The sequence below is a fragment of the Cnephaeus nilssonii genome (assembly GCF_951640355.1).
Source record: "Cnephaeus nilssonii genome assembly, chromosome: 14".
NCBI lineage: Eukaryota > Metazoa > Chordata > Mammalia > Chiroptera > Vespertilionidae > Cnephaeus > Cnephaeus nilssonii.
The window spans coordinates 45391939-45418206 of NC_137085.1; the positions used below are offsets into that span (position 1 = coordinate 45391939).

Below are 26268 nucleotides of genomic sequence, written 5' to 3' on the forward strand. Positions count from 1 at the left end.
AATACCATTTGCACTCATACATGACAGTACATTTACCCAACTTTTTTTCCCATGAGTGTAACACACACAGCCACCTAACACTTAGGACCTGGATATTAGATAGTGTGGGTTATTTTTATTTCGTTCAAGTTGAAACTCATTGGGATGGTGGGATATATGATCCATTGCCAAATGGACTTCTTTTTCATGTGGGAACATCAGCCAAGGGAAGGGGAACCAGGAGGACTGGTTAAAAGTAAGTCTGTTGAAGATTTTCCAGCAGATTCCAATTTATTGATGAAGTACCCCATTCTAAAGAAGATTTGTTTTGGTGAGAAAAGCAGAAAAGGCACCATGCATGGGAAAGAAGCTATTTTTACCGTTTTTAACCAAAATATATCTACTTAAAGAAAAGATGAGTTTAAAGCTATGAGTGCCCCTTCAGAGAATATGTGTTGGCTTTGGAATTAAGCACTGATTCTTGGTCAAATTAATTTATTTTTCTTTGTATTTGAGGTGGAGGTGAGGTACCAGTGCATAATGGTTCAGAGCATTGAGTTTGGTGTCTCACAGACCTGCATGGTCACTTAGTGCCCTGTGACCTTGGTCAAGTGTCTTCCTCTCTCTGAATCATAGTTTTTCCATCTGTAAGTTAGAGGTGACAGTATGTATCTCATTAGGGTTTATTTTAAGGTGAAGTAAGTGAAGTAATGTCTGTAAATGGCTTAGCACTGTATATGGTTAGTGCTTAATAAGTTGTACTTTTATTGGTTTTTGAAGAATTTTATGATCTTTATTGTATGTTTCTGATTGAGTTGGTGTCTGCCAGAGTTCTTAGAAAGAGTACATTGAAGGTGTTCCAGGAAGTACCAGTTCCAGGAAATAAACAGAATGATTGATTAGTGGGGTTGGACTTCCGTTGTTTCTCCTCCGGTGTCCTCACACAGTAAGGGCACATACTCATGTAGGACGTTTTCTTACTTCTGGTAGCATACTCCCCTCCTGCTTCTCCCTCTTTTTAGAAAAACAATTAGATAAATAACACGCTAAAATAATAATTGATCATATGTCTGAGGTCTGTTGATTATTTGCATTTTAAAAGGACATCACTGTTTATTCTGAATAAATGAATCTTTAACTGAGAAATGTCAGATATTTTGGTCCTTGGGTGGCAGGCATAGTTTCAGGACAGAATCTCTTATCCCCTAAATATCATATCACTCTTGTGTGTACATGGAATCAAGCCTGATTCAAGGATCTTCATTTTTAAAGTGCTTTAAATTTGGTATCATTCCAAATACTGTATGTATCCCTAATATAATAACAGGCTCTGTATCATAAAATATTACTATTCTATAATATTTCAAATATCATAGACATTATAGAATATATATATATTTTTAATGAATCTTTATTGTTCAGATTATTACAATTGTTCCTCTTTTTTCCCCCATAGCTCCCCTCTACCTGGTTCCCACCCTACTCTCTGCCCTTACCCCCTCCCCCCCCCCCCACTGTCCTCATCCATAGGGCCGAAGGCAGGCAGCCATGGCAGTGGCTGAGAGCCCTGGGGCTCAGGAAGCCATGGGCTCAAACAGCTGTGGGCTCAGGCAGCTGTGAGCCCTGGTGGCTGCAAGGCCGGGGGCTCAGGCCTGGGAGCCATGAGCCCCAGTAGCTGCAAAGCCTGGGGCTCACGCCTCACAGCCATGGTGGCCAGCAGTGGCAGCAGCAGCTGGGTGATGGGGGTGGTGCCTTACCCTGATCAGCCTGGTCACCTCCCACAGAGGGAGGCCAGAGGCAGCAGCAGCAAGGGGGTAATGGGAGCGGTGCCTTCCACTGATGGGCCGGTCACCTCCGGGAAGCAGGCCTAAGCCATCAGTAAGACATCCCCTGAGGGCTCCTGGACTGTGAGAGGGGGCAGGCCAGGCTGAGGGACCCCCCCCCCCTCTCCAGTGCACGAATTTTCATGCACCGGGTCTCTAGTTCTTTCATAATAGTTTACAGTCAGCCATTTCATACTTCCATCATGATGAAACTTCCTATACAGCTAACTTTTGTACTTTATTCATCTAAAAAGTACCTTATAAGTCAGAGATTTATAAAAGAGCAATTAAAAATAACTTTGGAAACTTTTTTTTCAGAATATGTTTCTGTACGTAGAGTTAAAATGACTTTATTTTTGCTTAAATGAACAGAGGAACACTGCGATTTTTATTTTCTCTTTAATTCCTTATGAGGGGTTTTGTTTTTTTTTACCTGTTTTAATCTTGGTTGTACATACTGTTTTGTGGGCTTTTCCCCCTCAATTTATTTAACAGTTTGCTTCAAGAGCTAAACATATACTATATGTCATTTCAAACCTTTTGCTATGAAATCACATGCAGATGCGTGTGTCTGTAGAAACACACAGTTTGGCTTTTTACATGGTGGACATCTTGTTCCTCAAAAATGCTTTTTTTTAAATCAACATTTAGTCTTAGAGATCTTTCATGTTAGTACATGAGGGTCAGCTTTATCTTTTTAACAGGTACATAGGATTCCATAGTTTAGGTGGATCATAGTTTATTGCTTTATTTTCTTATATATTGACAATCATATTGTGTTAAACAAATGCTGCAGTTCCCTTGTACACATGTTCTGGTGTTTTTCTGGGGAGATGCTAAGAAGGGGCATTTCAAAGAAAGCCTACTTTAGATTATATTAAATACCACCAAATTAACCCCAAGACAGAGCTTTCCCTGTTTCATTCCCTAAACCTTTGCTAGCGTAATATCATTGAACATCTACATTTGTGTCAGTATGGAGGGTGCCCTTGTTCAGCATTTGGGCAGTGACTTCAACACCAGCTGACCTGGACCATTTCATCCACCACTGTTTCCTTCTCTTCCTGTAAGAAAAGTACAAGACTGGGGTCACAGGTCACAAGGTAAGGGTCTCCAGCGTAGTCCATCTCTGCCTGACAGCCAGCTTGCGCTGAATCTTAATCAATCTTCACATAAAAACATCAGCTCTTACACAAGCAGAGGTGCTTGTAAAGACCTTAGTGATTTTCATCTCTTGTGACTGTCTCATTACTAAAGGATCTAGTTTAATGGAAGACAGCCCAAAAAGCAGAAAGGAGAAGGCAACTCTACTGCTTTCTTGATGAAATGTGGGAACAACTGTTTCAACTTGGCTAAAAATGTGCTGTCTTCTCTGTAGGAAAGGTTAGGGACGTGTCCTCTCTGTGCTCTGAGGGGTGTGTCCAGGTCTGCGAGGTCACACTGGACAATAGTTGAGATTCACACAGAAAGCAGTGACTGACCTGCCAAGGTCTGGATTCTAGACTGAGTCAACCAAGACACTGAAGAACCACTAGTGTTGGAAAATGCATCGTGCAAAGTTAGCTGCTGATCAGATTTCCACCAAGCCATCGTAATGTGATCAGCATTTGATTCTGAGGCAGAGACTGTACATGTCACTGGAAGCTACATTTGTTTTTTTGTTTTATTTATTTATTTATTTTTGTTGTTGTTGTTAATCCTCACCCAAGGATATTTTTCCATAGATTTTTAGAAAGAGTAGAAGGGGGAGGGGGAGAGACAGAGAGAGAGAAACATAGATGTGAGAGAGACACATCAATTGGTTGCCTCCCGCACATGCCCAACCAGGGCCAGGAATTGAGCCTGCAACTAAGGTATTGCCCTTGACTGGAATTGAACCTGGGACCCTTTAGTCCATGGATCGACGCTTTATCCACTGAGCAATACTGGCTAGGGCATGAAGCTACTACTTATATACAGGAGCACAAAGACGGAGGAATTGATCCTCCTCCCATTACACAGTTGAATCCCAGTTATTGGAAAGAGCTTAGTCCATTATTGACAGAAAACATTAATGTCTCTATTAGGGAAGAAAAGGGGTTAATTTCTTGCTTCAGAAGTAATCACTTGATGCTAAATTACCCAGCTCTGTTTATACTCAATTAATTCTGACTTTGAGCAGGCACTTAAACCTTTAGACCTTAAAAAAATGGAGGTTTGAGAAATTGTAACAATAAGAAATCATAATAGACAAAAAATTTATTTCTGGGAGAGAAGTTAGAAGTCATTGAGCTCTCAACCCCCTCATTTTATAAATGTGGGAACTGAGGCATTAAACATGGCTTGCCTAAGAGACAGGGTAGTCTTAAATACAAACACCATGTGAGCCCATGAGTTTATTATTGTACTATGCACTGTTTCCTGTTGCTCTGGCTTTAGATTTGAGCATGCACTGGACTCTGTGTTAGCTTCATTGATTGATAGGTTTCTCCTGCTGGTGGCCCTGGCCAGGCTCTATGGCATTTCTGTTAGATGTATCAGGATCCCTTGATACTGATGACCGTGAGGTGCTGGAGCCTCCTGGGGTGAATTGGTTCATTTTTCATTGTCTCCATCCCGACTTCATGAAAGGTCACATGAGGTGGAATAGGGTAATTACTTATCTGCTCTGAAAACTCACCTGTATGGATTTGCCGAGAATTTGGCCCTGTTGTGCCACATGATGCTGAGCGAGACATCCACCCCACCCCCTGCTGGCTCCGTCCTGCTGTCCGCTCTCCTTCCTCTGTCGGATGTGTACTTTGATGGACAGTGCACATCAGCTGAAATTAGATGAAGGGAAAAGCCAAGCTTTTACATTACTAAGGGGCGTTGTCCCCCTTTCCTCTTTTCTCCCCAGACACATGGAATGTGTCTTGGGAAAAATAGGATCCCTTAAACACTCTTTTTTGACACCGCAGTGTCTGATAGATAGATTTCAAATTCCCACATCCTATTGTTCTGTTCCAGTCTCCCCTGCCAGATGTGCAGGAGCCTTGGTAGAAGTCAGCATCTTCTCCATGGCCCCTGGCAGGCCCCCTGTTGTTCCCAAGATTCAGTACAACCTGGTTAGATATATATGATGCCGGAGGGATTTACCTTGTGACCTGTGACCCCACTCTTGTACTTTTCTATCCTCTTCTGTGCTCTACTGTTTCAGGGCTCACAGGCCTCTGCAGCAAGAAGTGGCTTTTGAAAAGAATGCAGGGTCTGCCAAGTGACTCTCACTTTATTTTCTGAAACACACAATCTGATAGGCAGCAAACAGATAACCCTTCAATCCACCAAATCAGATGATGGATTCCTGAAGTCTCTTCTGCTTGGAAAGCAGGTTCTAAAAATGTGGGACTTGGGGTCCCTTGGGTAGCTGCTTTCCTGGATTCATTTTCAGAAGGCAAACCTACAACTCAGGTGATGCTTGGGGTTGAGAGTTGTCTTTTCCAGCAAGATCACAGCTTTCTGGAGAGGAACTCAGCAACTCCGTGAATGTGCGGAAGAGCAAGGGTCAAGGGGACTCCTGGGTGAGGTGAGAGTTGGCAGGGTGAGAAACAAACCAGCAAACCTACTGTCATGTACTGTGGCCTGGTGGTGGACATTCCCTGGTTTGAGTCCTGAGTACATATTCTGACACTCAGCACTTGTGTGACCTTGGATGTTAATCACCCTCTCAGCTTTAATTTTTAAAATCTATCAAATGAGTATATTAATACCACCTCCCCAAAGGGTTTATGTAAAAATAAGTAAAGGACAAGGCCTGGAACATGATAGGGGCTCAATAAATTATAATGATTATTATTAATAATTATACTAATAAATAATGTGGGCTGAACCTCATTTAACAAGCTCTGCTGACCTAAGTCAGCGCTTGCCAGCTCCTGCCTGAGGCCAGTAGTCTCTTCCTGGGAATTCCTGTTCCATCTCCCAGTGTCCACCAGCCTGCACTCATTACAGAGCAGTTCAGTCCTGCAGCCCAAGGGAAGAGCTATGCCTCCTGCAGTGGCTTCTGTCTTCTGTGACTTACTTCCAGCCTTACTCTCTGTCTTTTATATCACTTTTTATTACTGGAAAAGTAATACATGTTTATTAGAGCAAATTAGAGCCTGTGCTATCTGAGTTTTGACAAAGTTCTAAGTACTTTTCAAACAAACAGAGGACCTTGGTTTAGCATCATGAAAAATGTCTCCTTTTAACTACCAAACACATTTGTTAGCTCATGCTAATATTTGTATCTTTTCCCTTTCTCTCACTTTTATCTGGTTTAGTAGTATTAGAACTAGCAGTATTTTTTAACAAAAATAAAAGTTCATTTTACTCAACGCTCTGACAAATACTTCATTAGTATTCTGGAACCCCATTGAAACACTAGAGAACATGAGAGTTTCTGATCGTGGAAAATAATTGTCTTGCAATTTCTCTTCTTTAAATACCAGTTTTCTGGTTAGCCATAGCACTCCATTCTAATTAAGATTCTGAAGGCAAAGTGCAAGGGAAGCTGATTACCAACTTGAGAGTCCCTCACCAGTCAATACTTTGAAAGGCTGTGATTCCGTTCTAAGGTGGGGCTGCAGGCCAGGCATGGACCAGAACCAGAACCTCACTCAGCAAGAATGCCTCTTTTCCGTAAATTATGAAAACCTGGCGTAGGAAACATGCAGCTTGAGGATTTACCCACTTAATAGCAGTGCATTCTGTATAGTGAGTGGTATATTGGCAAGACCTTGGAGATTTGCTCTGCCCCCAAAGATGACGTCTCTGCAAGGTCGAGAAGCCATTTTTTGGAAATATCAGCAAGAGGGTTAGAGCACGAAGCCTGCATTTACTCCTTGGTGAATTAGATTATTGGGCATTTCATTAAGAACCTCAAGCAGTACACAGAACAGAATTGTTTCTGGAGTGAGTTGAGGGGAGGGGTGGGGTGTAATTTGGCAGAGAGAAGATGGGAGAGGACAAGGGAACGCTGAACAGAACGCAGGATACCTAAGAACAGGAAAAACGTGCAAGGAGATGCACAGGATCGGGCAAATATAATTGAGGGACAGTGTCACCTTCCTCCTGATTTTGCTTCAGATGTTCCCTGGTGTACATTGGAAGCACTACTGTTTGCTCCCTTATTATAGAGACAAGCAAAGGGAGGAACTAATGTCACTGGAATATTTGGTGTATTTTATTTTTAACTATAACCTTTAGCATTGTTTTTTATTAATGGATGAGGAATTGAGGTTCAGAGCTGTTAAATTATCACCCAATATCACATCAGCAGTAAGTGGCTCAGCTGGAATCTGGTCCCAGGTGTTCCTGGCAGTTTCCTTGTGAGAACAGAGACATGTTTTATTCACGGCTATATTCCCTTTATATGCAACAGTGCTGGGCACAGAACAGATGCTCAATAAATATTCTGCAAATTAAGTAACCAGTTAGCACCATGCTGCCTTCTTTTATGCTTAAGAAGAGTTTTAGCTACTTCTTTATTAAGAAAGAAAGAGGCCCAGCCAGTGTGGCAGTCTCAATTCCCAGGAGGGGGCATGCAGGAGGCAGCCCATGGATGATGTTCCTCTCTCATCAGTGTTTCTATCTCTCCCTCTCCTTCTCTGTCTAAAAAAATCAGTAAAAACATATTTTAAAAAAAGAATAGAGGACCAACAGCAGTCATCCTGTTCCTGAGAGTATTTAGCTTCCTCAGATGCCTCTTCCAACACCTTGTACATAAAATAGAGTGTGCTCTGAAATTTATGTTTTAAAAATTATGGTGTAATCAGAAAGCCAAACAGTGCACAAACTTGACAATTTATGCAATTTAAGTAAAGTTTTCAATCCCCAGGAAGTTTGCAGATGACTGGAAAGCATTCCCACATGTAAATTGGTCACTTTTGAGATGTTCCCTTCTGAAATAAGCTGATTACTTGAGCTTTAAGGAGCTGAGGTCACCATTTGTTATTTGTTTGCTCTTTGCTGTAAGTTTTGAGGGCAGCCAATAATGTAGTGACACTGGACTTGCACTCTTGTTTTCAAATTAAAGATTTAATTACCGTCTTCACTGAAGATGAACCAAGTGTGAAAATAACTGATCTACTTGGAATGTGGGTTTGAGGGAGGAGTGTGTGGGTTGGCGTCAGTGCCTGGGCATTTAAATACTTTCAACAGTAGCATTAACGGTGAAATCAATCATATTGTGACCAAATCCTGGTCTGTTGATTAGTCAGAGTTAATGAAATTTATTTCACCTTGTTCATCATTTTTTTCAGAGCTGAAGGGTTTTTCCTTTGCAGTTATTCTGTTAGACTATAGGTTTAAAATCTCCAAGATTTCTAAGGTTTAAAAGACACACATTTTTTAAATGAGTGGAGACCTGCTTTGTAAACTAGTACATGGTCATTTTGTGTTAATGTGCCAGGTGTGCTTGTGATGAATGTGGCTTCACTCATTGTTGGGGCTGGAGTTCTGTGTATGTCTGTGGAATCAAGCTTACTCACATCTTCAGTCAATCAGCAATCAGTGAGTCAATCAGTGATAAAAGCAGTCTATCCAAAACCTATCTGATAGCACCACATTACCTAGTTTTTGAAAGGTAATAGTTTTAATGAGCTTCTTTTACCGTGGAGGGAGAAAAAGTTTGTATACTTTTCAGTCTTCCAGCATGTTGTTCTTACATTTCTGTTACTGTCCAGAGTGAAGGGACATTTGTCCAAGGACTGGGTATAAGAATGAATTCATGTCTAATTAACTTGCCATCATTGAGAAATGATCTGTTTCACAAAAATGAGTTTTCCAAATAACTGATGATTTCTCCTGCAATTGCCAAAGTTTCCTGCTCCCAGCCTTTGATGACAGGATATTTATAAAATAGACTAGAGGCCCAGTGCATGATTAAATCATGCAAGTGTAGGGTCCCCTACACGCTTTCGCTTTCGATCGCAGGGGAGCTGGGTGCCTGTCCACTGGTGCACCAGGCCTTTCAGAAGCCTCCGGCGCCGTGAAGGCTTCTGAAAGGCCTGGTGCCAGAGCGGACAGGCACCCAGCTCCCCCGCTTTTGATGGTCCGCGGCGGGACGTGAGCTCGCTGCCCCAGAGGCCCCTTCTGTGCTGCAGCACAGCCATGGCGCAGACGCTGAGCTTGCGCTGCCACTGGTGACACAAGCTCAGCATCCCGCCGGCCCAATCAGCCACCCCGGCCACCCCGAGTCCCGCCCCCCCGTGCCTCCTGGCCAATCGTGGGCATAGCGAAGGTACGGTCAATTTGCGTATTTGTCTATTATTAGGTAGGACTAGAGGCCCAGTGCACGAAATTCGCGGGGGGCTCAGCCCGTGTCCCTCAGCCTGGCCTGCGCCCCCTGGCAATCCGGGACCCCTCAGGTAGGGTCCCTAGGCCTGGACGGCAATCAAGGCCTCTCGGGGCTTTCCTTCCCCAGCTGCCGGCAGCTGGCCCCGACCCGCCACTGCCACTGCTTGCCATCTGTGCTGCGCTCTCCCCCCTCCCCCACCATCGGTCACCTCCCTCTCGGGCGACAGGCGTGGGGTGTGATCGCTTGGCTGGCCTGGGCCTCCCTTTGTGGGGTGATTGCTGGCCGGCCCCGCACACCCATCACAGCATCACTGGCAGGTGGCCTGGGCCTCCCTCTGTGGGGTGATCATGGGGCGATGGCATGGGGGTGGAGGGGGCCCTGACCATTTGCATCGAACTTCCTTGGCTGGCCCGGCGCCAGTGCGTGTCATAGTGTGGGTCATTCTGCTGTTCGGTCGTTCGGTCGATTTGCATATTACACTTTTATTATTATAGATTTTCTTCTTTCTTGCCTTCAGGATGCTGAACCTTTCTTGAGATTCAGTTTCATTGTCACATCTGTACTCCTATACTGGTTCCCCAGTTGCTTTTTAGTGTTCCTTGCCCCTTCCTTGATGTGTGACTGGCTGTTGTCACTCCTCGCTTGTTATGATCGCTGCTTCTGCACCATCTTTTCCTGCATGCTCATCCAGTGTGCTGGTCATGAACAGTGGTTTCTAGGAAACAGATCAGCTGGCTTTGACCAGTGAGACTTATGTTTCATTCATTCATCAACTACTACTTGTTGAATGTTTACCAGGTGTAACACTTTTAACTAGTGGCCACCAAAGGGCGTCAAAGACAAATAGGATGTGGATCCTATTCTGTTTTGTAGGGGAGCTGTTCTATAATGGAGGATGATAGGAAGGTGACAGTGATAGTGCCACAAGAAAGGGTACAGGCAAAATACTCAGGGCATTAGAGGAGGGGGGAGTTGGCTTTTGAACCTAGGTTTTTACCTGTGGAGATTGGGGAGACTGGGACCAACATGAGTTCAGTGTCAGAGCCAGGGAACCTAGGTCTGTCCTAGAATGAAGAGCAGGAGTGAGTCAGGAACATGGTTTAAGTGCAGGGGAGAAATGGAAAATCAGGGTGCTTTAAATGCCAGGCCAGCGAGTTTGGATTTTTTCAGAAGCCACCAAAGCTGTTTATTTGGGAAAAATGCCTTGTTAGAGACATGCTTCTGGGAGATAAAAATGGGTACTTCATGGGTAAAGTGAAGTAGAGAGAAGACTGGATAGAGCAACAACGTGCTAGCAGATTAAGTGTGAGATAATGATGGTGGGAAGTCAGACTGGGCTGTGGTGGAATAGGTAACTGGGAAGGAGAAATGTGTGGAAGAGCTCTGTGGAGTCACAAGAGCAGGACTTAGCAGCTGCTTAGATGTGGGAGGGAGGTGGGGATGGATCTAAGATAATGCCTGAGGCTCAGAGCCTGAGCAAGCAGGTGAAGTGGGCATGCTCAGGACCCGAGAGAGGAGGGAGCATCAGGTTTATTGTTGGAGAAAGAGATGGTGGGTTCATTTTTAAATACTGTGAGTTTTACATTGCAAGAAGTTCAACCAGGTGGAAATGTCCAGCAGATATTTAAAATACTGAAGTAGTTCTCAGGGCAAGAGATATAAATTGTGAAGTCATTTGCAAGGAGATGACATTTAAAGCTTGTATGACAAGGGAGGATGGCACTGAGCAATTTGGAGAAAGTCTATACTTAGGATGTGTTTGAAGAAGAGATGGTCAGAGCAAGGGAGAAGTCCTGGAGAGAGACAGAGGAAGGTGGAAGGAAGAGGACATGGTCAGGTGTCCAGTACTCCAGAGGGAAGGAGGAAATGTTAGAACAGGCCATTGGCTTTGGTGATCAGCAGGTTATGGGTGACCTTGAGAAAACTCCTGGGAATAAGACAGCCACCAGCACAATCCACTGAGTGGGCAGTGAGGCTGACGCTTCATTTAAATTTGGGAGTAATAAAATAGAGACAGAATAATAGGTCAGGGTTGGGGAAGAGTGGGAAGAAGTAGAGGAAGGAATCATAGAAAAGGATCAAAAACTAAATCCCATATTTCACACCCATTAGGATGGCTATTATTTAAAAACAACAACAGAAAAGTGTTGAAGCTGTGGAGAAGTTGGAATCCTTGTGCATTGCTGGTAGGAATGTAAAATGGTGTTGCTGAATTAGAAAACTGTCTAATTTCCTCAAAAACTTAAAAATAAAATTATTATATAATTCATAAATTCCACTTCTGGGGTTATACCCTAAAAAAATTGAAAGCAGGAACTCAAATAGTTATTTGAATACCATTGTTCATACCAGCAGTGTTCACAATAGCCAAAGGATGGACATGAACCATATGTTCATTGATAAATGAGTGGGAAAGCAGAAAACTTTCCCGTAAAAAGGAAAGAAATTCTGCCAGACCTACAACCTGGATGAACCTTGAAGACAGTATGTTAAGTGTAATAAGTCAGTCATAACAAGACCGATACTGTGTGATTCTACTTATATGAGGTACTAGAGCAGTTAAATTCACTGAGAAAGTAGAAGGGTGGTTACCAGGGACTGGGGGAGGAGGAAATGTGGAATTATTGTTTAATTAGGTATAGAGTTTCACTTTGGGAAGAGGGAAAAGTTCTAGAGATGGCAGGAGGTGGTTGTACAACATTGTGAATGTACTTAATACCCCTGAGCTTTACACTTAAAATGGTTATAATGGTACATTTTATGTTACATATATTTTACCACTATTAAAAAAAATTAAAAACAGAAAACTGAGTTCTGAAAGGAAATCACTTTTTTACTAGTGGGAGCAACAATTAAAAATTTGTCTCATGTTTTAGTAAATACCTGCCAATATTATTTTATTTAAATATTTTATTTTATTTTATTTTTGACAGTATAGTTCCCCCTCCCCATGTCCCCCTCCACCCACCTCCACCCAGGCCTTCACCACACTATTGTGTGTCCATGGGCTATGCATATCCTATATAATAAAAGCATAATATGCTAAGTGTCCGGTCGACCAGTCAGCCGTTCAACTAATCAAAGCATAATATGCTAATGATATGCTAAGGCTGCTCAACCACTCACTATGATGTGCACTGACTACAAGGAGGCAGATGCTCTAACCAGTAGGTTAGTTTGCTACTGGGGTCCAGCTGATCAGGACTGAGTGGGACAGGCTGGACACACCCTGGAGCCCTCCCGCGGTCCCTCTCCAGCTGGTCAACCTCCCACATCTCTCCCCAGCCCAAATCATGCACTGGTGGGGTCCCTCGGCCTGGCCTGCGCCTTCTCGAAATCCTGGATCCCTTGGGGGGGATATTGGAGAGCCAGTTTCGGCCCTATCCTGCAGGTGAGGCTGAGGGACCCCACTGGTGCACGAATTCATGCACCAGGCCTCTAGTATGTATATAAGTTCTTTGGTTCATCTCTTCCCATCCCCCCACTTCCCCTCTGAGATCTGTCAGTCTCTTCCAAGCATCCATGCCTCTGGCCCTATTTTGTTCATCGGTTTATTTTGTTCATTAGATTCCACATATAAATGAGGTCATGTGATACTTGTCTTTATATGACTGGCTTATTTCATTTAGCATAATACTCTCCAGGTCCCTCCATGCTGTCACAAAGGGTAAGATATCCTTCTTTTTTACAGCTGCATAGTATTCCATTGTGTAAATGTACCACAGCTTTTAGTTTCCTTCATTCAGTTCAGAGCTGAGCTCAACTGACCAGCGCCAGCAGGCCCCATCCAGAAGCTTCTCACTCAAAGACACTGTACGTGGTTATTCTTAGAAGCCCCTAAAGATAGGCTACGGGTAAGTGTGGCTTCAGACAGAATGCAGTTGCGGGGGGGAGGAAAAACATTTTCTTGAAGATAAACTAAAATACTTGTCAAAACATGAGCTCGTGGCCCTCGTCAGGTAGCTCAGTTGACTAGAGCATTGTCCCCATATGCCAAGGTTTCGGGTTCAATCCCTGGTCAGGGCACATATGAGAATCAACCAATAAATGTGTAAGTGGAACAAAAAATCAATGTCTGTGTGTGTGTGTGTGTGTGTGTGTGTGTGTGTGTGTGTGTGTGTCTCTCAAGATCAATAAAAAGATTTTTAAAAAACCACATGAATCTTTTCTCCTGAATATATCATAAACCCCTGGAGAGGCAGGTACAATCATACTCCTTGAATGCCTTATATCGCCTGCAGATTAACCTCTTAGGGTGGACATCCTTTCTTGTGAGCTAATTGAACAGACAGCATTTTAACCCCAAAAATGTTTGAAGAGATACATTTATAAATTTTTTTAGCTGTTGTGATCTTATGAAAGTGTCAAAATATTCTATTGGGAAAACATACAATTTTGCTATTATTTTCTTATGTCTGTTCACCCTTAACAAGAACTATCCCAAAAGAGTGTATTCTTGCTCCCTGTAATCTGAACTCCCTTATCCATCCATATTGGCTGTGTTGCATTTAGGTGCATCTACACTAATAAAAGAGAAACATGCAAATTAACCACAACTCTGCTACACCAAGCCATGCCCACCAGCCAATCAGGAGTGAGTATGCAAATTAACCCAACCAAGATGGCGGCCAGCCACGGCCCTGGAGCAAGCAGGACGCTTGGGTTGCCCCAGCAATGGAGGAAGCCAAGCTTCCCACCTGCCCTGGCCAGCCCTGGCCTCTGCTCAAGGCTATAAAGTTTCAATTATAGAAGATAAATAAATCCCAACAACAATGGCGACAGCCACAGAGCTGGAGCAAGCAGGAGGCTTGGGTTGCCCCTGGCAATGGAGGAAGCCAAGCTTCCTGCCTGCCCTGGCCAGCCCCGGCCTCCGCTCAAGGCTACAAAGTTTCAATTACAGAAGATAAATAAATCCTAGATACTTGCTTCTAGCCGGTCCTGGCCTCCACTCAAGGAGGTGCTAAAAAAAAAAAAAAAAAAAGGAGGGGCTGGGACCTTGGGTTGCCGGGGGGTGATCAGGCCAGGATAGGACGGCAGGGGCCATTGGGGGTAAGCAGATCAGCAGGGGGGCCAGTTGGGGGTGAGCAGGCCATCAGTGGGGGTCAGTTGGAGGTGATCAGGACAGCGGGGCGGCGCAGTTTGGAGTGAGCAGGCCAGCAAGGGGGCAGTTGGGGGGTGAGCAGGCAAGCAGGCCAGCAGGGGGGGCAATTGGGGGTGAGCAAGCTGGCGGGGGGGCATTTGGGGGCGAGCAGGCTGGCAGGCAGAGTGGTTAGGGGCAGGCAGGCAGGCAGGTGAGCAGCTGGAGCCAGCAGTCCCAGATTGTGAGAGGGATGTCCGACTGCTGGTTTAGGCCCGATCCCTGTAAACGGGCAGTAGGACATCCTTCGAGGGGTCCCAGATTGGAGAGGGTGCAGGCTGGGCTGAGGAACACCCCCCTAATGCACGAATTTTGTGCACCGGGCCACTAGTATAACTTAAGCAACTGTAAGCAGGCATGTATTCTCCTGCCTGGAAATGCCTGGAACTTTCTATCCCAATTGATTTAATCTGGTATATATTTTATTTAGATGTGTCCTGGTGTTTGCTTTCTTTTTCTATATCAGAGAAAAAATATTAACCCTTTGCACTGGCTTGCTTTTTCTCGATTCCTTTATTCTACCCGGGATTTAATTTTTTAAATACCCCAGATTTTACAAAGCGCGGCAGTAGAATAAAAAACTGGAGTTTCTTTTCATACAAACTTACTTATTTGGATTTTTTTATATTTCAAATTATTGATACATTCAAAGAGTAATTTTAATCTCGACATCCGAGTGCAAAAGGTTAATAATTACTAGCCTTAAATTTCCTGTAATGCTAGTTTGAAAGAAAGAAGAAAAAGTTGCCCCGGGTCCGGGCGAGGCCGCGGGCCCCTGGATCCGGGCGAGCCTGGGCCCCGGGTCCGGGCGAGGCCGCGGGCCCCTGGATCCGGGCGAGCCTGGGCCCCGGGTCCGGGCGAGGCCGCGGGCCCCTGGATCCGGGTGAGCCTGGGTCCCGGGTCCGGGTGAAGCCGTGCCCCCCCTGGGTCCGGCCGAGACCAAACCAGAGGGAGTCGGACCTGCATTATCACCATTTGTCCACCATCCAGAGCTGAGGGGTCAGTGCCGACATGTACTCATAAGGAACTGGTGGACATTGATATTGGGTCTCAAAAGAACTGTTGGTCCAGAAAGAAACTCACTACAGACTGATTTTTTGCCTGTCAGCATAACTATTATTGCCCGTCGCACATTCAATTCTTATAAGTACATCTCTAGTGACACATGATTTCGCTCATCTAGGGGAAATGATGAACAACATGGACTGATGAACAAGAACAGAACCAGAAACAAGGAGGCACCGATCGGACTATCGGGCCTCAGAGGGAGGATAGGGGAGGGTGGGGGGAGAAGGGAGAGATCAACCAAAGGTCTTGTGTGCATGCATAAGAGCCTAACCAATGGTTAAGTTCAACAGGGGGTTGGGGCATCCATGGGGAGGGGTGTGGGATGGGAATGGGGGGATGAGGACAAATATGTGACACCTTAATCAATAAAGAAATTAAAAAAAAAAAAGAAGAAAAAGTTGGCATAGTATAATAGCCAATATGATGGAATTTTGTATTTGCTTTTTGCAGAAGACAGTCTCCTGGTAGTTAGAATAATGTAATTTACCTGACACAGTCCTCTACCTGGTACTAGCATATCATTTCAAATATTAAATGCAGATGTTATACAAGTTCTACTTGAGAAATGGTTCATGAACTTTCTCTTAGATCCATTTAATTGCAAAGTCTCAGAATATTTTTATTAAATAAAGGACTTCCTGAAAACCATATAGCTAAAGCTGCACATCTTACACATTTTGTTAAACTGTGTTTTATTAAGATAATGTAATTCTAAAGTGAAAGGCTGCCAGAAAGCTGGTGGATTAGACAGAAACTGGGCTCATTTTGGGCCTTAGGTTAGAAGGTGGTGTTTGCTGTCTTGTGACCAGCTCTCTGTCAGTACTGTTGACTCCAGAATTTTAGTCTTTTTTTCTTAGCCTTAACAAGATGCCCATCAGGTTAAGCATGATTCTTTCTTCTCAATGTGAAGAAAACAAGGCTACCATAACATTTTTTGTTGTTGCAAAATATCTGGACAGAGCCAACCTAGTTTCTAGGATGGCAAATGCCATAGCCTGCTTTGTGGATTTGATTCCTCTTATATCTGAGAAAACTGCTTTCCCAGAATCAAAGGGGAATTCTATTCCAGAGAAGACTTGTAGAGCATCTTCTTTGCCTGGTCTGCCTTAGTTTCCGCGATGTTCACGTTCATATTTAAACTGTTTTCAAATGCAGTTGTCTGTGTGACCACCCAGGGGTGGTGCTGCACTTGGACTTGAGTCCTCATTTACATTGCAGAGTCCCCAAGGAACCTGATTCTTCATGCTCAGTAAGAGCAGGCTGAGATCCTTGTTCCACCTCTGGTCCCAGCGTGTGTTTGATGCGGCTTTTCTCTTTGCCTTGGCACCCAGCCTCTGTATAGAGCCACTGAGTAGTAAATATAGATGGAATTAAATAAAACCCTTGCACTTTAAAATCCTCAAAACTGGTTTAGACTGGAGACTCTCTTTGCCATGTGTGGGTCAGCCCTGTCTTGCTGAAGCATGTCTTGTGACGATTAAATTCCATGGTCATTCTCACTCTTTCATCCATTATTAAGCACCTACTATGTATACTGCACTGTGCTAGACAATGCATGGTAGATATTCGCAGTTTCGTTTCAATTGGCCAGATGTTTGTCTTTTACCTTGTAGATTTTCTATTTCTGCCATGCGGTGGTTCTCCTGGCTTTTGGTCCCAGCCTGGTTCAGCCAAGTCTTGCCTCTTGGCCAGTCTCAAGAAGTGTCATGTGTAGCTGAGGTCCTGTGTGATCCTGTAAAAAGCAGAGTAACAGACTCAGGTTTCAGTTTGGAATCCATCTGAACTTTTTAAAAGAATTCTTTATTGTTGAAAGTACTACATGTCCCCACCCCCCTATTGTCTGTGTCCATTGTTCATGATCATATGCATGGATACAAGTCCTTTGGTTGATCTCTTACCCCACCTAACCTCCCCTGCCTTCCCTCTGAGGTTTGATGGTCTATCTTAACTTTGTCTCTCGTATATAAAGAAAGGGATAAAGTAAAAGTCACCTTTCCCTGAACATCAGAACTGAAACTTAAACATTCAGGGATATTTGAGTTGTGTGTCACTAAAAATCTTTTTTTTTTCTTTCCTAACCAATGTTTTCATAAAAACGTTATTAATTTCTTGGTCCTGTCTTAGACAATGGAATACAGATAATAACTCACTCTTCTTCCCTAGAGAAGGGGTCAAAGAACATGACTGACAAGTGTATAGAGTCTTCAAGTTTACAAACTGTTTTGTCATATATCATCTCCTTGACCCTAAAAATCAGCTGTGTGAGATATATGATTATTCTCCTCCTCTTACAATGGAAGAAACTGAGACCCAGAGGTGTTTATGAGGTGCTAGTGTATGAGGACAGACCCTGTGGTCTTTCCACACCACCTCCTGCTGTTCAGAACTGGGCTCAGCCCCAGAGAATCCGAACCCTGCCTGGAGCAGGACCCCCTCAGACCACCTGCTGTCAATGCGCTTACCTGATGGAAACGCGTCTGCCTCCCCAGAGGAGAGGCCAGAGCAGCAGCAGCAGCTGCTTTCTTCTACTGCCCCTCAAACACTGCAGAGCAACCAAGTGGGCGGGATGAGGTGTAGGTGAGGACAGCAGAGGACAGAGGCTGGGAAGTGATGCAAGAATAGGGCCTGTTTCAGACAAGCATCCAGTGCCGAGGAGCTGCACTTGCCCGGCCGCTCGTGTGGGTGACCAGTTGGTAAAGTTGTGCAGGATTGTTGGCTTCTCAGCTGCACTGGCCTAAGGGGGGGGGGGCAACACTTGGCATAGAACCAAGTGCTTACTCTGTCCCCATGTTACACATGAGGAAAACAAGGCATAGGGAGGATAAGGGATTTGTCCAAGATCTGAAGACAGTAAGAGACAGTTGTTTCCAGAGCCCACACACTTAATCCTGGCTCTGCTCTGTTGTATTTCCCCAGAACTTCCGATACACCAGCAAGCCTCAGTCAGTCAGGAACCATGAGATTAGGATCCTTGGGAAAATTGAAGCCCATGCCCAAGTGCTTCCCAAGCTCCCAACGTTTAGACAGACTGGGCTCAAAAACGAGATTCTTCCTGCTTCCAAATACTGTTTGCAGAGATAGTTTGCATGATCACTGGATAACACTTTTTGTATGGCTTATAAAGCATGTCCACAGACGTTCTGCTGCTTGATTTTGATTTGACACCAGCCATCTTATCACCCTCCCCCCTCAAAAGATAAAAAGGCAGAGTGTATATAATGAAGGAAGAGTAGTTTTGCCTTCTGGGTGACACTCAGAATGAAGTAAGTGTGCTTTCCTGGGTCCTGGTTTTCAGAAAGTTCTGTGTGGTCTGGAGTGAATAGACCTGGTACTAAATCCTGATTGAGTTCTGGCGCCTTCAAAAGCAAGAGTCACATAACTTGAAGACATTGAGATGTAGACTGTAGACAGATGAAGCAAGGAAACGAGTGTGTAGTCAGTCATTATCACAATGACCTGCTGTGTTAGCCTCCTTTCACAGGTGGGGAAACAGGCTCAGGATGCCTAAGTCCCTCACCCATAGTAGAAGGGAATTCTTCACAGAGTGTCTTGTGGTTATTTCACCAAAGAGACAAAAAGAGCAGAGTTAGAGTGAGGATTTACCTCAGGATGTTGTTAGCAAAGAGAAGTAAAAGCCACACTATGTGTAGGTTTTGAAATGGAGTCTGTTTTCATTAAAACACAGTGAACAAGAATCTTTGAATGTTTGATTGTATTATACTTCCTCCTGGATGAGACAAGTCAGTTGAGCAAATAATAGTGAGTTAACCCCTCATATACAACCTTGCTCACTTTGGAAAGGGTTCAGGAAGAAATACATCAGTGAGAACAAAGTTCCACAACTGGTGGTGACAGTTTGTGGTGAGGGAGCAGCCAGGAGCATCACCATGGCAGGCCAGAGGTGTTTTGGGAGGTTCATTGAGAGTGTGAGTCCCTATCAGGGTGGGGGTGCTGTCAGACACACGGCTAGTTTGTGGGTTTTCTTTGAGACTCCAGTTGGTTTTGGTGACCTCTCTCCTCCTCCCCCATGAAATAAGCAAGGAATTTGGGGCTTTGGCAGCTGCCATGCTGTAGTCCAGGAGAGTGTGTTGTGCAGGGGTCGGGATAGGGGTGGACGAGGAATGTCTGGCCCAAGATGATTCTGCCTGGGTCCCGGGTGCAGTGGAAGACTGAATGGAGCCCCTCTATCTTTTCCATTTTTTGTGTACTACATCATAACAAACAAACAAAAAGATTCTTCCCTTTGTGTTGAACTCTGTCGGGGTAAGGGAGTAGGTTCAGGTGCATTATCCCCTAGTTTCTCAAGCAGTAGGAAAGCTGGTCTGTAGCAATGGCTGGGCCAGGCTGGGATCCAGTCCTCAGACTCCCATGTGCTACAGAAGGACGCTTGAGAGACTTCTGCTTATTTTGAGAATTAAGAAGTTGTTCTTAGTGAAGGGGGTCAAAAGAGTTTTTTTTAAAAAATGTACTAGCATTATTTTGTGAATTGTGCATGCATTTTATACAAGAAATTTAGAGGGAAAGAGTTATTGTTGATACTGCATAAGTATGTACTTTCTAAGTTCACTTCATTTTTTAAAATGGTAATTCCCAGTGTTTACAAGGTTATGATAGTTATATCAAGGAAAAAGCACTGATAATGTACTTACTCCATTTACAGGAACTCTCACTTGCCGTGGCTTCGCCATTTCTCTGTACAACATGCCAAGTGCAGAGCTGGCCCCTCTGGACATTAGTTACTGAGATAAAATTGGTGTTAGATTTTAGAACTGACAATTAAGATATATTTTCAGGAAAGCATACCTCACTCCTCTTTAATTACACTTATGTGGAAAAAACATTTAATTGTTTCAAAGATTATTTTTTTTTACTAAATATATAGGAAATGGGGAAGAAAAAAGGGGCTATTTTTTCTGAGCTTGTGGTTTCTAATTACATCAGTTACAGCTTAGCCTTCCTCTTAACTAGAATGCAGGCATGAACTGGAAAAGAATGAGCTAATCCATGATAGATCAGGTTGAATAAAGATCTCCATTCATATCTTTAGCTTTTATCCCTTGTTCTGAGTGCCAAGAATTAATGCTGTTTGAAAGTGCAAACTGAACCTGCCAAGCTTTGGACAGCTAAGATAATCCTAATTATTTTGAATGTTAGTGAGAAGGGCCACAGTTCCACTCTGGAAAAGAGTTCTGTTGTGAAACATTAAATATCTGCTAAGTGGTATTGATTGGACATGATTTTATTTCCAAACACTATGGTTATCATGAAGCAGAAGAATTTGTTGTTTGAGAAATATTCATCAGCTTTTCATCAGACTCTTAGGCCTGTAAACTAGGAAACTAAAGAGGCCAGCACTTTTTCCCCCCCTGTCTGCATCTAAGTGAAGGGTTGCTAGCAATTGAAAAATGCCACTTTTATTTTTATTTTTAAATGGTTTCTTAGTGAGGGTTTAATAGTATATAGAAGAAGAAATTTTTTTTTCTCAAGCATGAGTATCCGGTTTTCTCACATCACTGGAAGAGAATTATTCGTTCCAGTCCATTGACTTCCAACAGATCATTCAAGTTAAAAGTCAGGGGTCTTTGCAATGTCAAAAGATTTAGCAGCTAGAGTGGTTTTTGTTTTGTTTTTCAGAGGGGTGGGGTTTGGGGCAGTACATATTACTTTCTAAAAAGAATACTGATGGTTTAGATGGTATCACTGAAATCATCTTAAGGTTTTCCCCCAACATTCTTGGTAAGAGTGGTTATGTGTAAGTTTTTGTTTGTTTTTAAATAATAATAAATACCCTTTAGCTTCTGTAGACAAATAGGCTACTTGAGAGAAAACAGATACTGGGCTTGCTGGTTCAAACAGGGGTCAGTCACCCTCAGAGGTTTACCACTTTCTTTGTAATGTAAAAAGATCAGATGGGCAGGTTTCCCTTTTTCTTCCTGTTCAGTCTCCACAAGTCATTTCTTCCATTTCTGTAAATACTGGGAGCCTGTTGATGATTGCAGGGTGGCGTAATCCTGAATTGTTGATTGCCTGTGGATGCTTCCTACTACCCCCCAACCCAAGAGCTGCTACCCCCAGCCCTACCCCCCACCCCAGCACCAGAGCACAGCACATCTTTACTGATGCAAATAGTGGTGTGTTGAGCATCTATGGGCCAATTAATCTTTCTTTCTTGGGGCTTATTCCCCAAAGTGGAATTACCAGGTCAGAGGGTATGAACAGTTTTATGGTTCTTATTACATGTCACTAGATTGCTGTCCAGAAAGATTGAACCAATTTCTAATGCTACCAACAACAGCCCTTTCCTAAACAGTCCCACTGACACTAAACATTACCATTTAAAAAATAATAATTAAGAGAAACCTTTAGAGTTGAAATTAGCCTTGTTCGGGGCTCATTAGAATCAACTTAAAAGGAAAAAGGGATAATTTTGACTTTTGAATTTTTAATTGGCATAAAATTATTTACAATGATCAATTATTTCTCTTCCACCAACACAGTTTAATGAAGCTGCATTCAAATGGAGAGAGTATCTTTAAGGATGGTAGTAAAATAGATTTTGGACTTTAGTTACTAAGATAAACAGTTACAAAATCTTGAATGCACTTGGATCTACTTTTATGAGGTGTTACCAAAATGAGTTGAACAGGTACTATCCCTAATTTCAACAGCCCATTATTCAAAGACAATGCTAAGCCTTGAACAGAGTAAAATAACATGGATTTAAATTTTGAGTGGAGAAATGCTTTTAAAAATAGTTATGTTTCAAGACATCTTCTCCACAGTGCAGTCATGCATTAAGTTTGCTTAGAGCCTCCCTGGTCTATGCAGGTGACAACACTCTGCATGTTTTTGTAGCCCCAAGTCATAGAAATACTTTCCAAGAAAATATCCACAAGGCAAGTGAGAGCAAAAGGGGGTCTAGCCCCAAATTACTTTCTTTTGCAGAATTCCTACCCCATCTCCCTTTTGTAGGCCCAAATCCCATAAATGGGGAGTGGGGGGGTGTGACTGGAGTGAGGGGTCAGCCGCTAACTGAAGGCAAAGGCAGGCCTGGGGCTTAGAAGGCCTGGAGAACACTTATCTATTCCTTATAACCTCTGCATTAGTCCGGCAAGAGTCCGTTGTTTGCCTCTTTAAACTCACAGAGATTAGGAAGGATCAGTTGCCAGTGATTAAAAGGTACACAAGGGTGGGATGGTGCAGGGATGAGAGCAAGCCAGAGGGTCAGGCTGTCCAGTGCCACACTGCCCTTGGCAGCTCCACAGGGTCCCTTACGTAGAATGGAGAGAATACCTCAATAAAGTGTGTGGCAGTACAGGAAGCAGTCAGTAAATGTTCATCCCCTTCCCATTGCTTCTATAGAGAACTTCTGTCCCTGATTTGAATTAGGGATGAAGTAGGGATGGACTCTCTGGCTGGCTCTTAATGCTCCAGATCTCTGTATAGTAAATAACAAGATGTCATAGCAAAGTCTACCACCTTTGGAAAACATTTGTGTATATACAATATCCTTGTGCATGTAACACAATTCATAACTCACCTTAAATTTGCAGGGAATTGTAAATCCATATAATTTATTAAGAAGCCTTTAATGAACTGCAATGAAATGAAGGCTTCAGAATTCATCGTTTCCAGGTTTTTTGGTTGTTACTTATATTTATACAGTATATGCACATCCACCCTTATTGGCATTTTTAAGTACTATTTAATGGCTCCTTTAAAAAAAAAAAGCTTACAAACGATTACTCTTGCATTTCATTGAAGTTCTGGGAATATGAAAATGGCTTATCAGGAAATCGCCTAAATTGTTTTTCAAAGTTATTCAATTATTAAGTTTTCAGATCATGCCTTTCTTTACTGGATATTGAGGTAGCTATACAAAACTATCCATCTGTCTTTCTGGCCAAATGTCACATTAGAAGAAAGCGGCTTTCTGAAATCATTTGGTCCAGTGGAGTGGTTAAAGGTCTGCTTCTTAAATCCCAGCCCTAGTCTTTTATTTTTGTGTGGTTTCACTAGCTGCAGCAAACTTTTCCAAACTTATAACAAGGGTAAATGGTGTTCTCTTATAAAAGGGTCTCTTCAGCATGGTAATATACCTTATTAAATTCCAAACATAGTTAAGTATTGATGGCAAACACATCAGGACCCAGTACAGCTTCTATGATTTAGTTCTCTACAAATGACTTCAACACTCGGCTCCCAATGCATTTTGCTAATTACACCATAGATTTCCCTATTGATGAACACAAGCTGAATTAACACAGGAGCACTAATGTACCCTTTCACCATTATTGTTGTACAAGAAGCCGTGGCAGATGCTGGCAGTTAGTTACACAAACATTAGTATTAACGATTGGCCATTTGGAATTGGTGACAAACTACTGCCCGGCAGAATCCTGAGGCTGAAACCAATCAGGAAGTTAATGAGGAGAGAAATTACCACTGCAGCTTCCCCTTAATTACATTCACACTAGGCAGGAAGGGAGTTCTAGGGGTGGATCTGAACTCAGTTAAGGTTAAGAAGGTCAGAGACCCTTTTGCTTAAATTTTGTATCTGTTGTGGCTTGTAAGGTCGCAAAAATTGTTCAGCACTTTATTACTTTAACATCCTTCATATTTAATGTCCGTTTTTAGAGGAGTTTTATGTTCACAGGTTTGCTTTAAAAATCTTTATCTGGGTTCTATTTTAGTGGGGTATAATTCAATTTCTTATACTTTTTGTGGTTTTAAAAAGTTTCCCTCCCATTTACTGCTTTTTACTTTTAAAAACAGTATGTATGCTGAGGCCCTCTCCCCCCTCACCCCAAGTGTTGGTCCCCATATCTTCAAGGAAATTTGATACGCTGTCACCTTCACATGCTATATATTGAAAACTAGGGTTACCCGTCAAATGGTGGAAATACATGGGTGGAGTCTTGCTTGGGGTAATTTGTCAGATGGATCATTTGACAAGACAGGTTCTATTAGCATCCTCTACACAAAGGAGGGGCTCAATGAAGGGTGGAAATAGTTTCCCCCAAGAGAGGGGAACAGACTGTTTTTTTGTTTTTAATTAACATAAAACTGGAACTCTGCTAGTTAACTTTTTCCTACAGTTAAATAGATAATCCTGTGCTGAAATTCTATTTTCTTATAAAAAAAAAGTGCTCAGGATTTTAATGAGTGTCTATAAAAACACTTTCACTGGAAATAGAAATGCAGAGTGCCTCTTTATTTGTTGGAACCTAATTGAAAACTGAATGTAGAAAGACTAGACACTTTTAACACACTCTTCTCCCTCTGTCTCTCCCCACTTCCCAGTATTCTCGCCACCCAGCAGTCAAGATTCTGGCTTGGTTTCCCTCTCCAGCAGCTCTCCTATTAGCAACGAGAGCACAAAGGGAGTGCTTGAATGTGAGCCCGCCTCGGAGCCCAGCAGCTTTGCGGTCACTCCCGTCATCGAGGAGGACGAGTAAGCGGTGCCCAATGCCTTGGTGGTTCACTTGGAATAGCAGGCTTATTCCATTTATACACAGGGTTTGTTGTTACTAGTTTGCCTTGACTCATGTCAGCTTAACTGTTGAGAATGTGTTTGGTTTATACTCCTTAGATCTTAGCCCAGAGGCTAAAACAAATTTTAGAATGGTTTAGGATTGGTGACTACCATCCCTAAGAATTAAGTGGTTTGCTCATGAAGTTAAATATTGAATAGTAGTGTCCCTCATATTTTTATGACACTGGTTTACATGTAGTTTTCAAGAAGTATAGTAATTCACTCAACTAAAGCAATATGTTTGCACCTATATGTGTCCATAATTAGATATTCAGTTTGGAAATGAAATCTTAGGTGCTTTAGATACTTTTGAATTTTAGTATTTTAATAAAACGTTAAAAACATAAATTTAGCCTAACTGGTGAGAAGGAAACAACAAAGTTTGTGATTGTTTTAGAAATCCGCAGAAATGGAATTACTGTGTGTTTGTGTTGCTGTTGGTAAAGCCTACACCCAACCTCATCCCCAAAACATGTACCCTTTCCAAAACATGACTGAAATAAGTCAGAAGAAAAAGTCATGCCCTTAGGAATTGCTGCCTTTTCTGTAAAAAGTAAATTGAAAACAGTACAATTTAAAGTAACCCCAGTAAGGCACAGTTCCTGGGTGTTGTTTCTAGAATAGTAGTATCAGAGGTTTATCATACACATTCTTTCTACTACAGGGGGGAAAATGGATGCAATCTAGGTTATTTTGTAACCTTCCGTTGTAGTCTGATTTAAAAATAAGTACATCTTTAAAAGTTACTAGATATTTCTGAGTTCATTATTTTGTTAAAAATTGCTTGTGGATCACTTCCTTATGTAACAGAAGCCATCCTGAAATGAAACTAGTCTTTAAAAAATTCATTGTTTTGTGTAGTTGCAGCTGTACCTGAAATAAAAATGTTATTGATGACTGCATTTTCTTGTGTGTATATTTGGTGAGCGATAGTAAACAGGAAAAAAGAAATTACTTGTATTTTCTTCGCTCTGTGCTTTGAAAACATCTATTTGATTTCACCCCCATCAGTTGTAATCAATAACCTGACCATCTTGTTTTTTATTAAATGCACTTACTCTTAATTTCATCCACCAGTGGTTTTAGAGAGAATAATGTGGAGTTACCTATATGGGTTTGACATTATAAATCACTTCTTGGGGCTGAATCGTATAGCGGTATCGATTGATCCTGATATATCACAGAAATTTACTGTCACTTCTGTTTTCAATTAAAGATACAATCAGTCAGATAATGACTTAATTGGATTTTACAGAAGATTGAGTTTTATTGCCCAGTGCTTTACGAGTTTAGTTAAGGGAGATCATTTTATCACACTTGTCAGGCCGCTGCTACTGCCGCCGGTGCCCTTCTGGGTGCTTGTAGCTGTAGCTATTGTGACGGCGATGCCGCGAGGCTTCCAGCAAGCTGGGCGGGACCGGGACGTGGA

At 42.7% G+C, this 26268-nt stretch overlaps 1 protein-coding gene across 2 annotated transcripts in view; it reads left to right on the forward strand.

The window, feature by feature from the left end:
* Positions 1-24762, forward strand: part of DMRT1 (doublesex and mab-3 related transcription factor 1) — a gene marked incomplete at both ends in the record, with an annotated part of 101527 nt that extends 76765 nt beyond the window's left edge. For both annotated transcript variants that reach the window (XM_079790324.1, XM_079790325.1), the window contains one exon: positions 24608-24762. In XM_079790324.1, the coding sequence (XP_079646450.1) occupies positions 24608-24762 (155 nt within the window). The remainder of the gene's footprint in view (positions 1-24607) is intronic.
* Positions 24763-26268: the final 1506 nt, after the last annotated feature.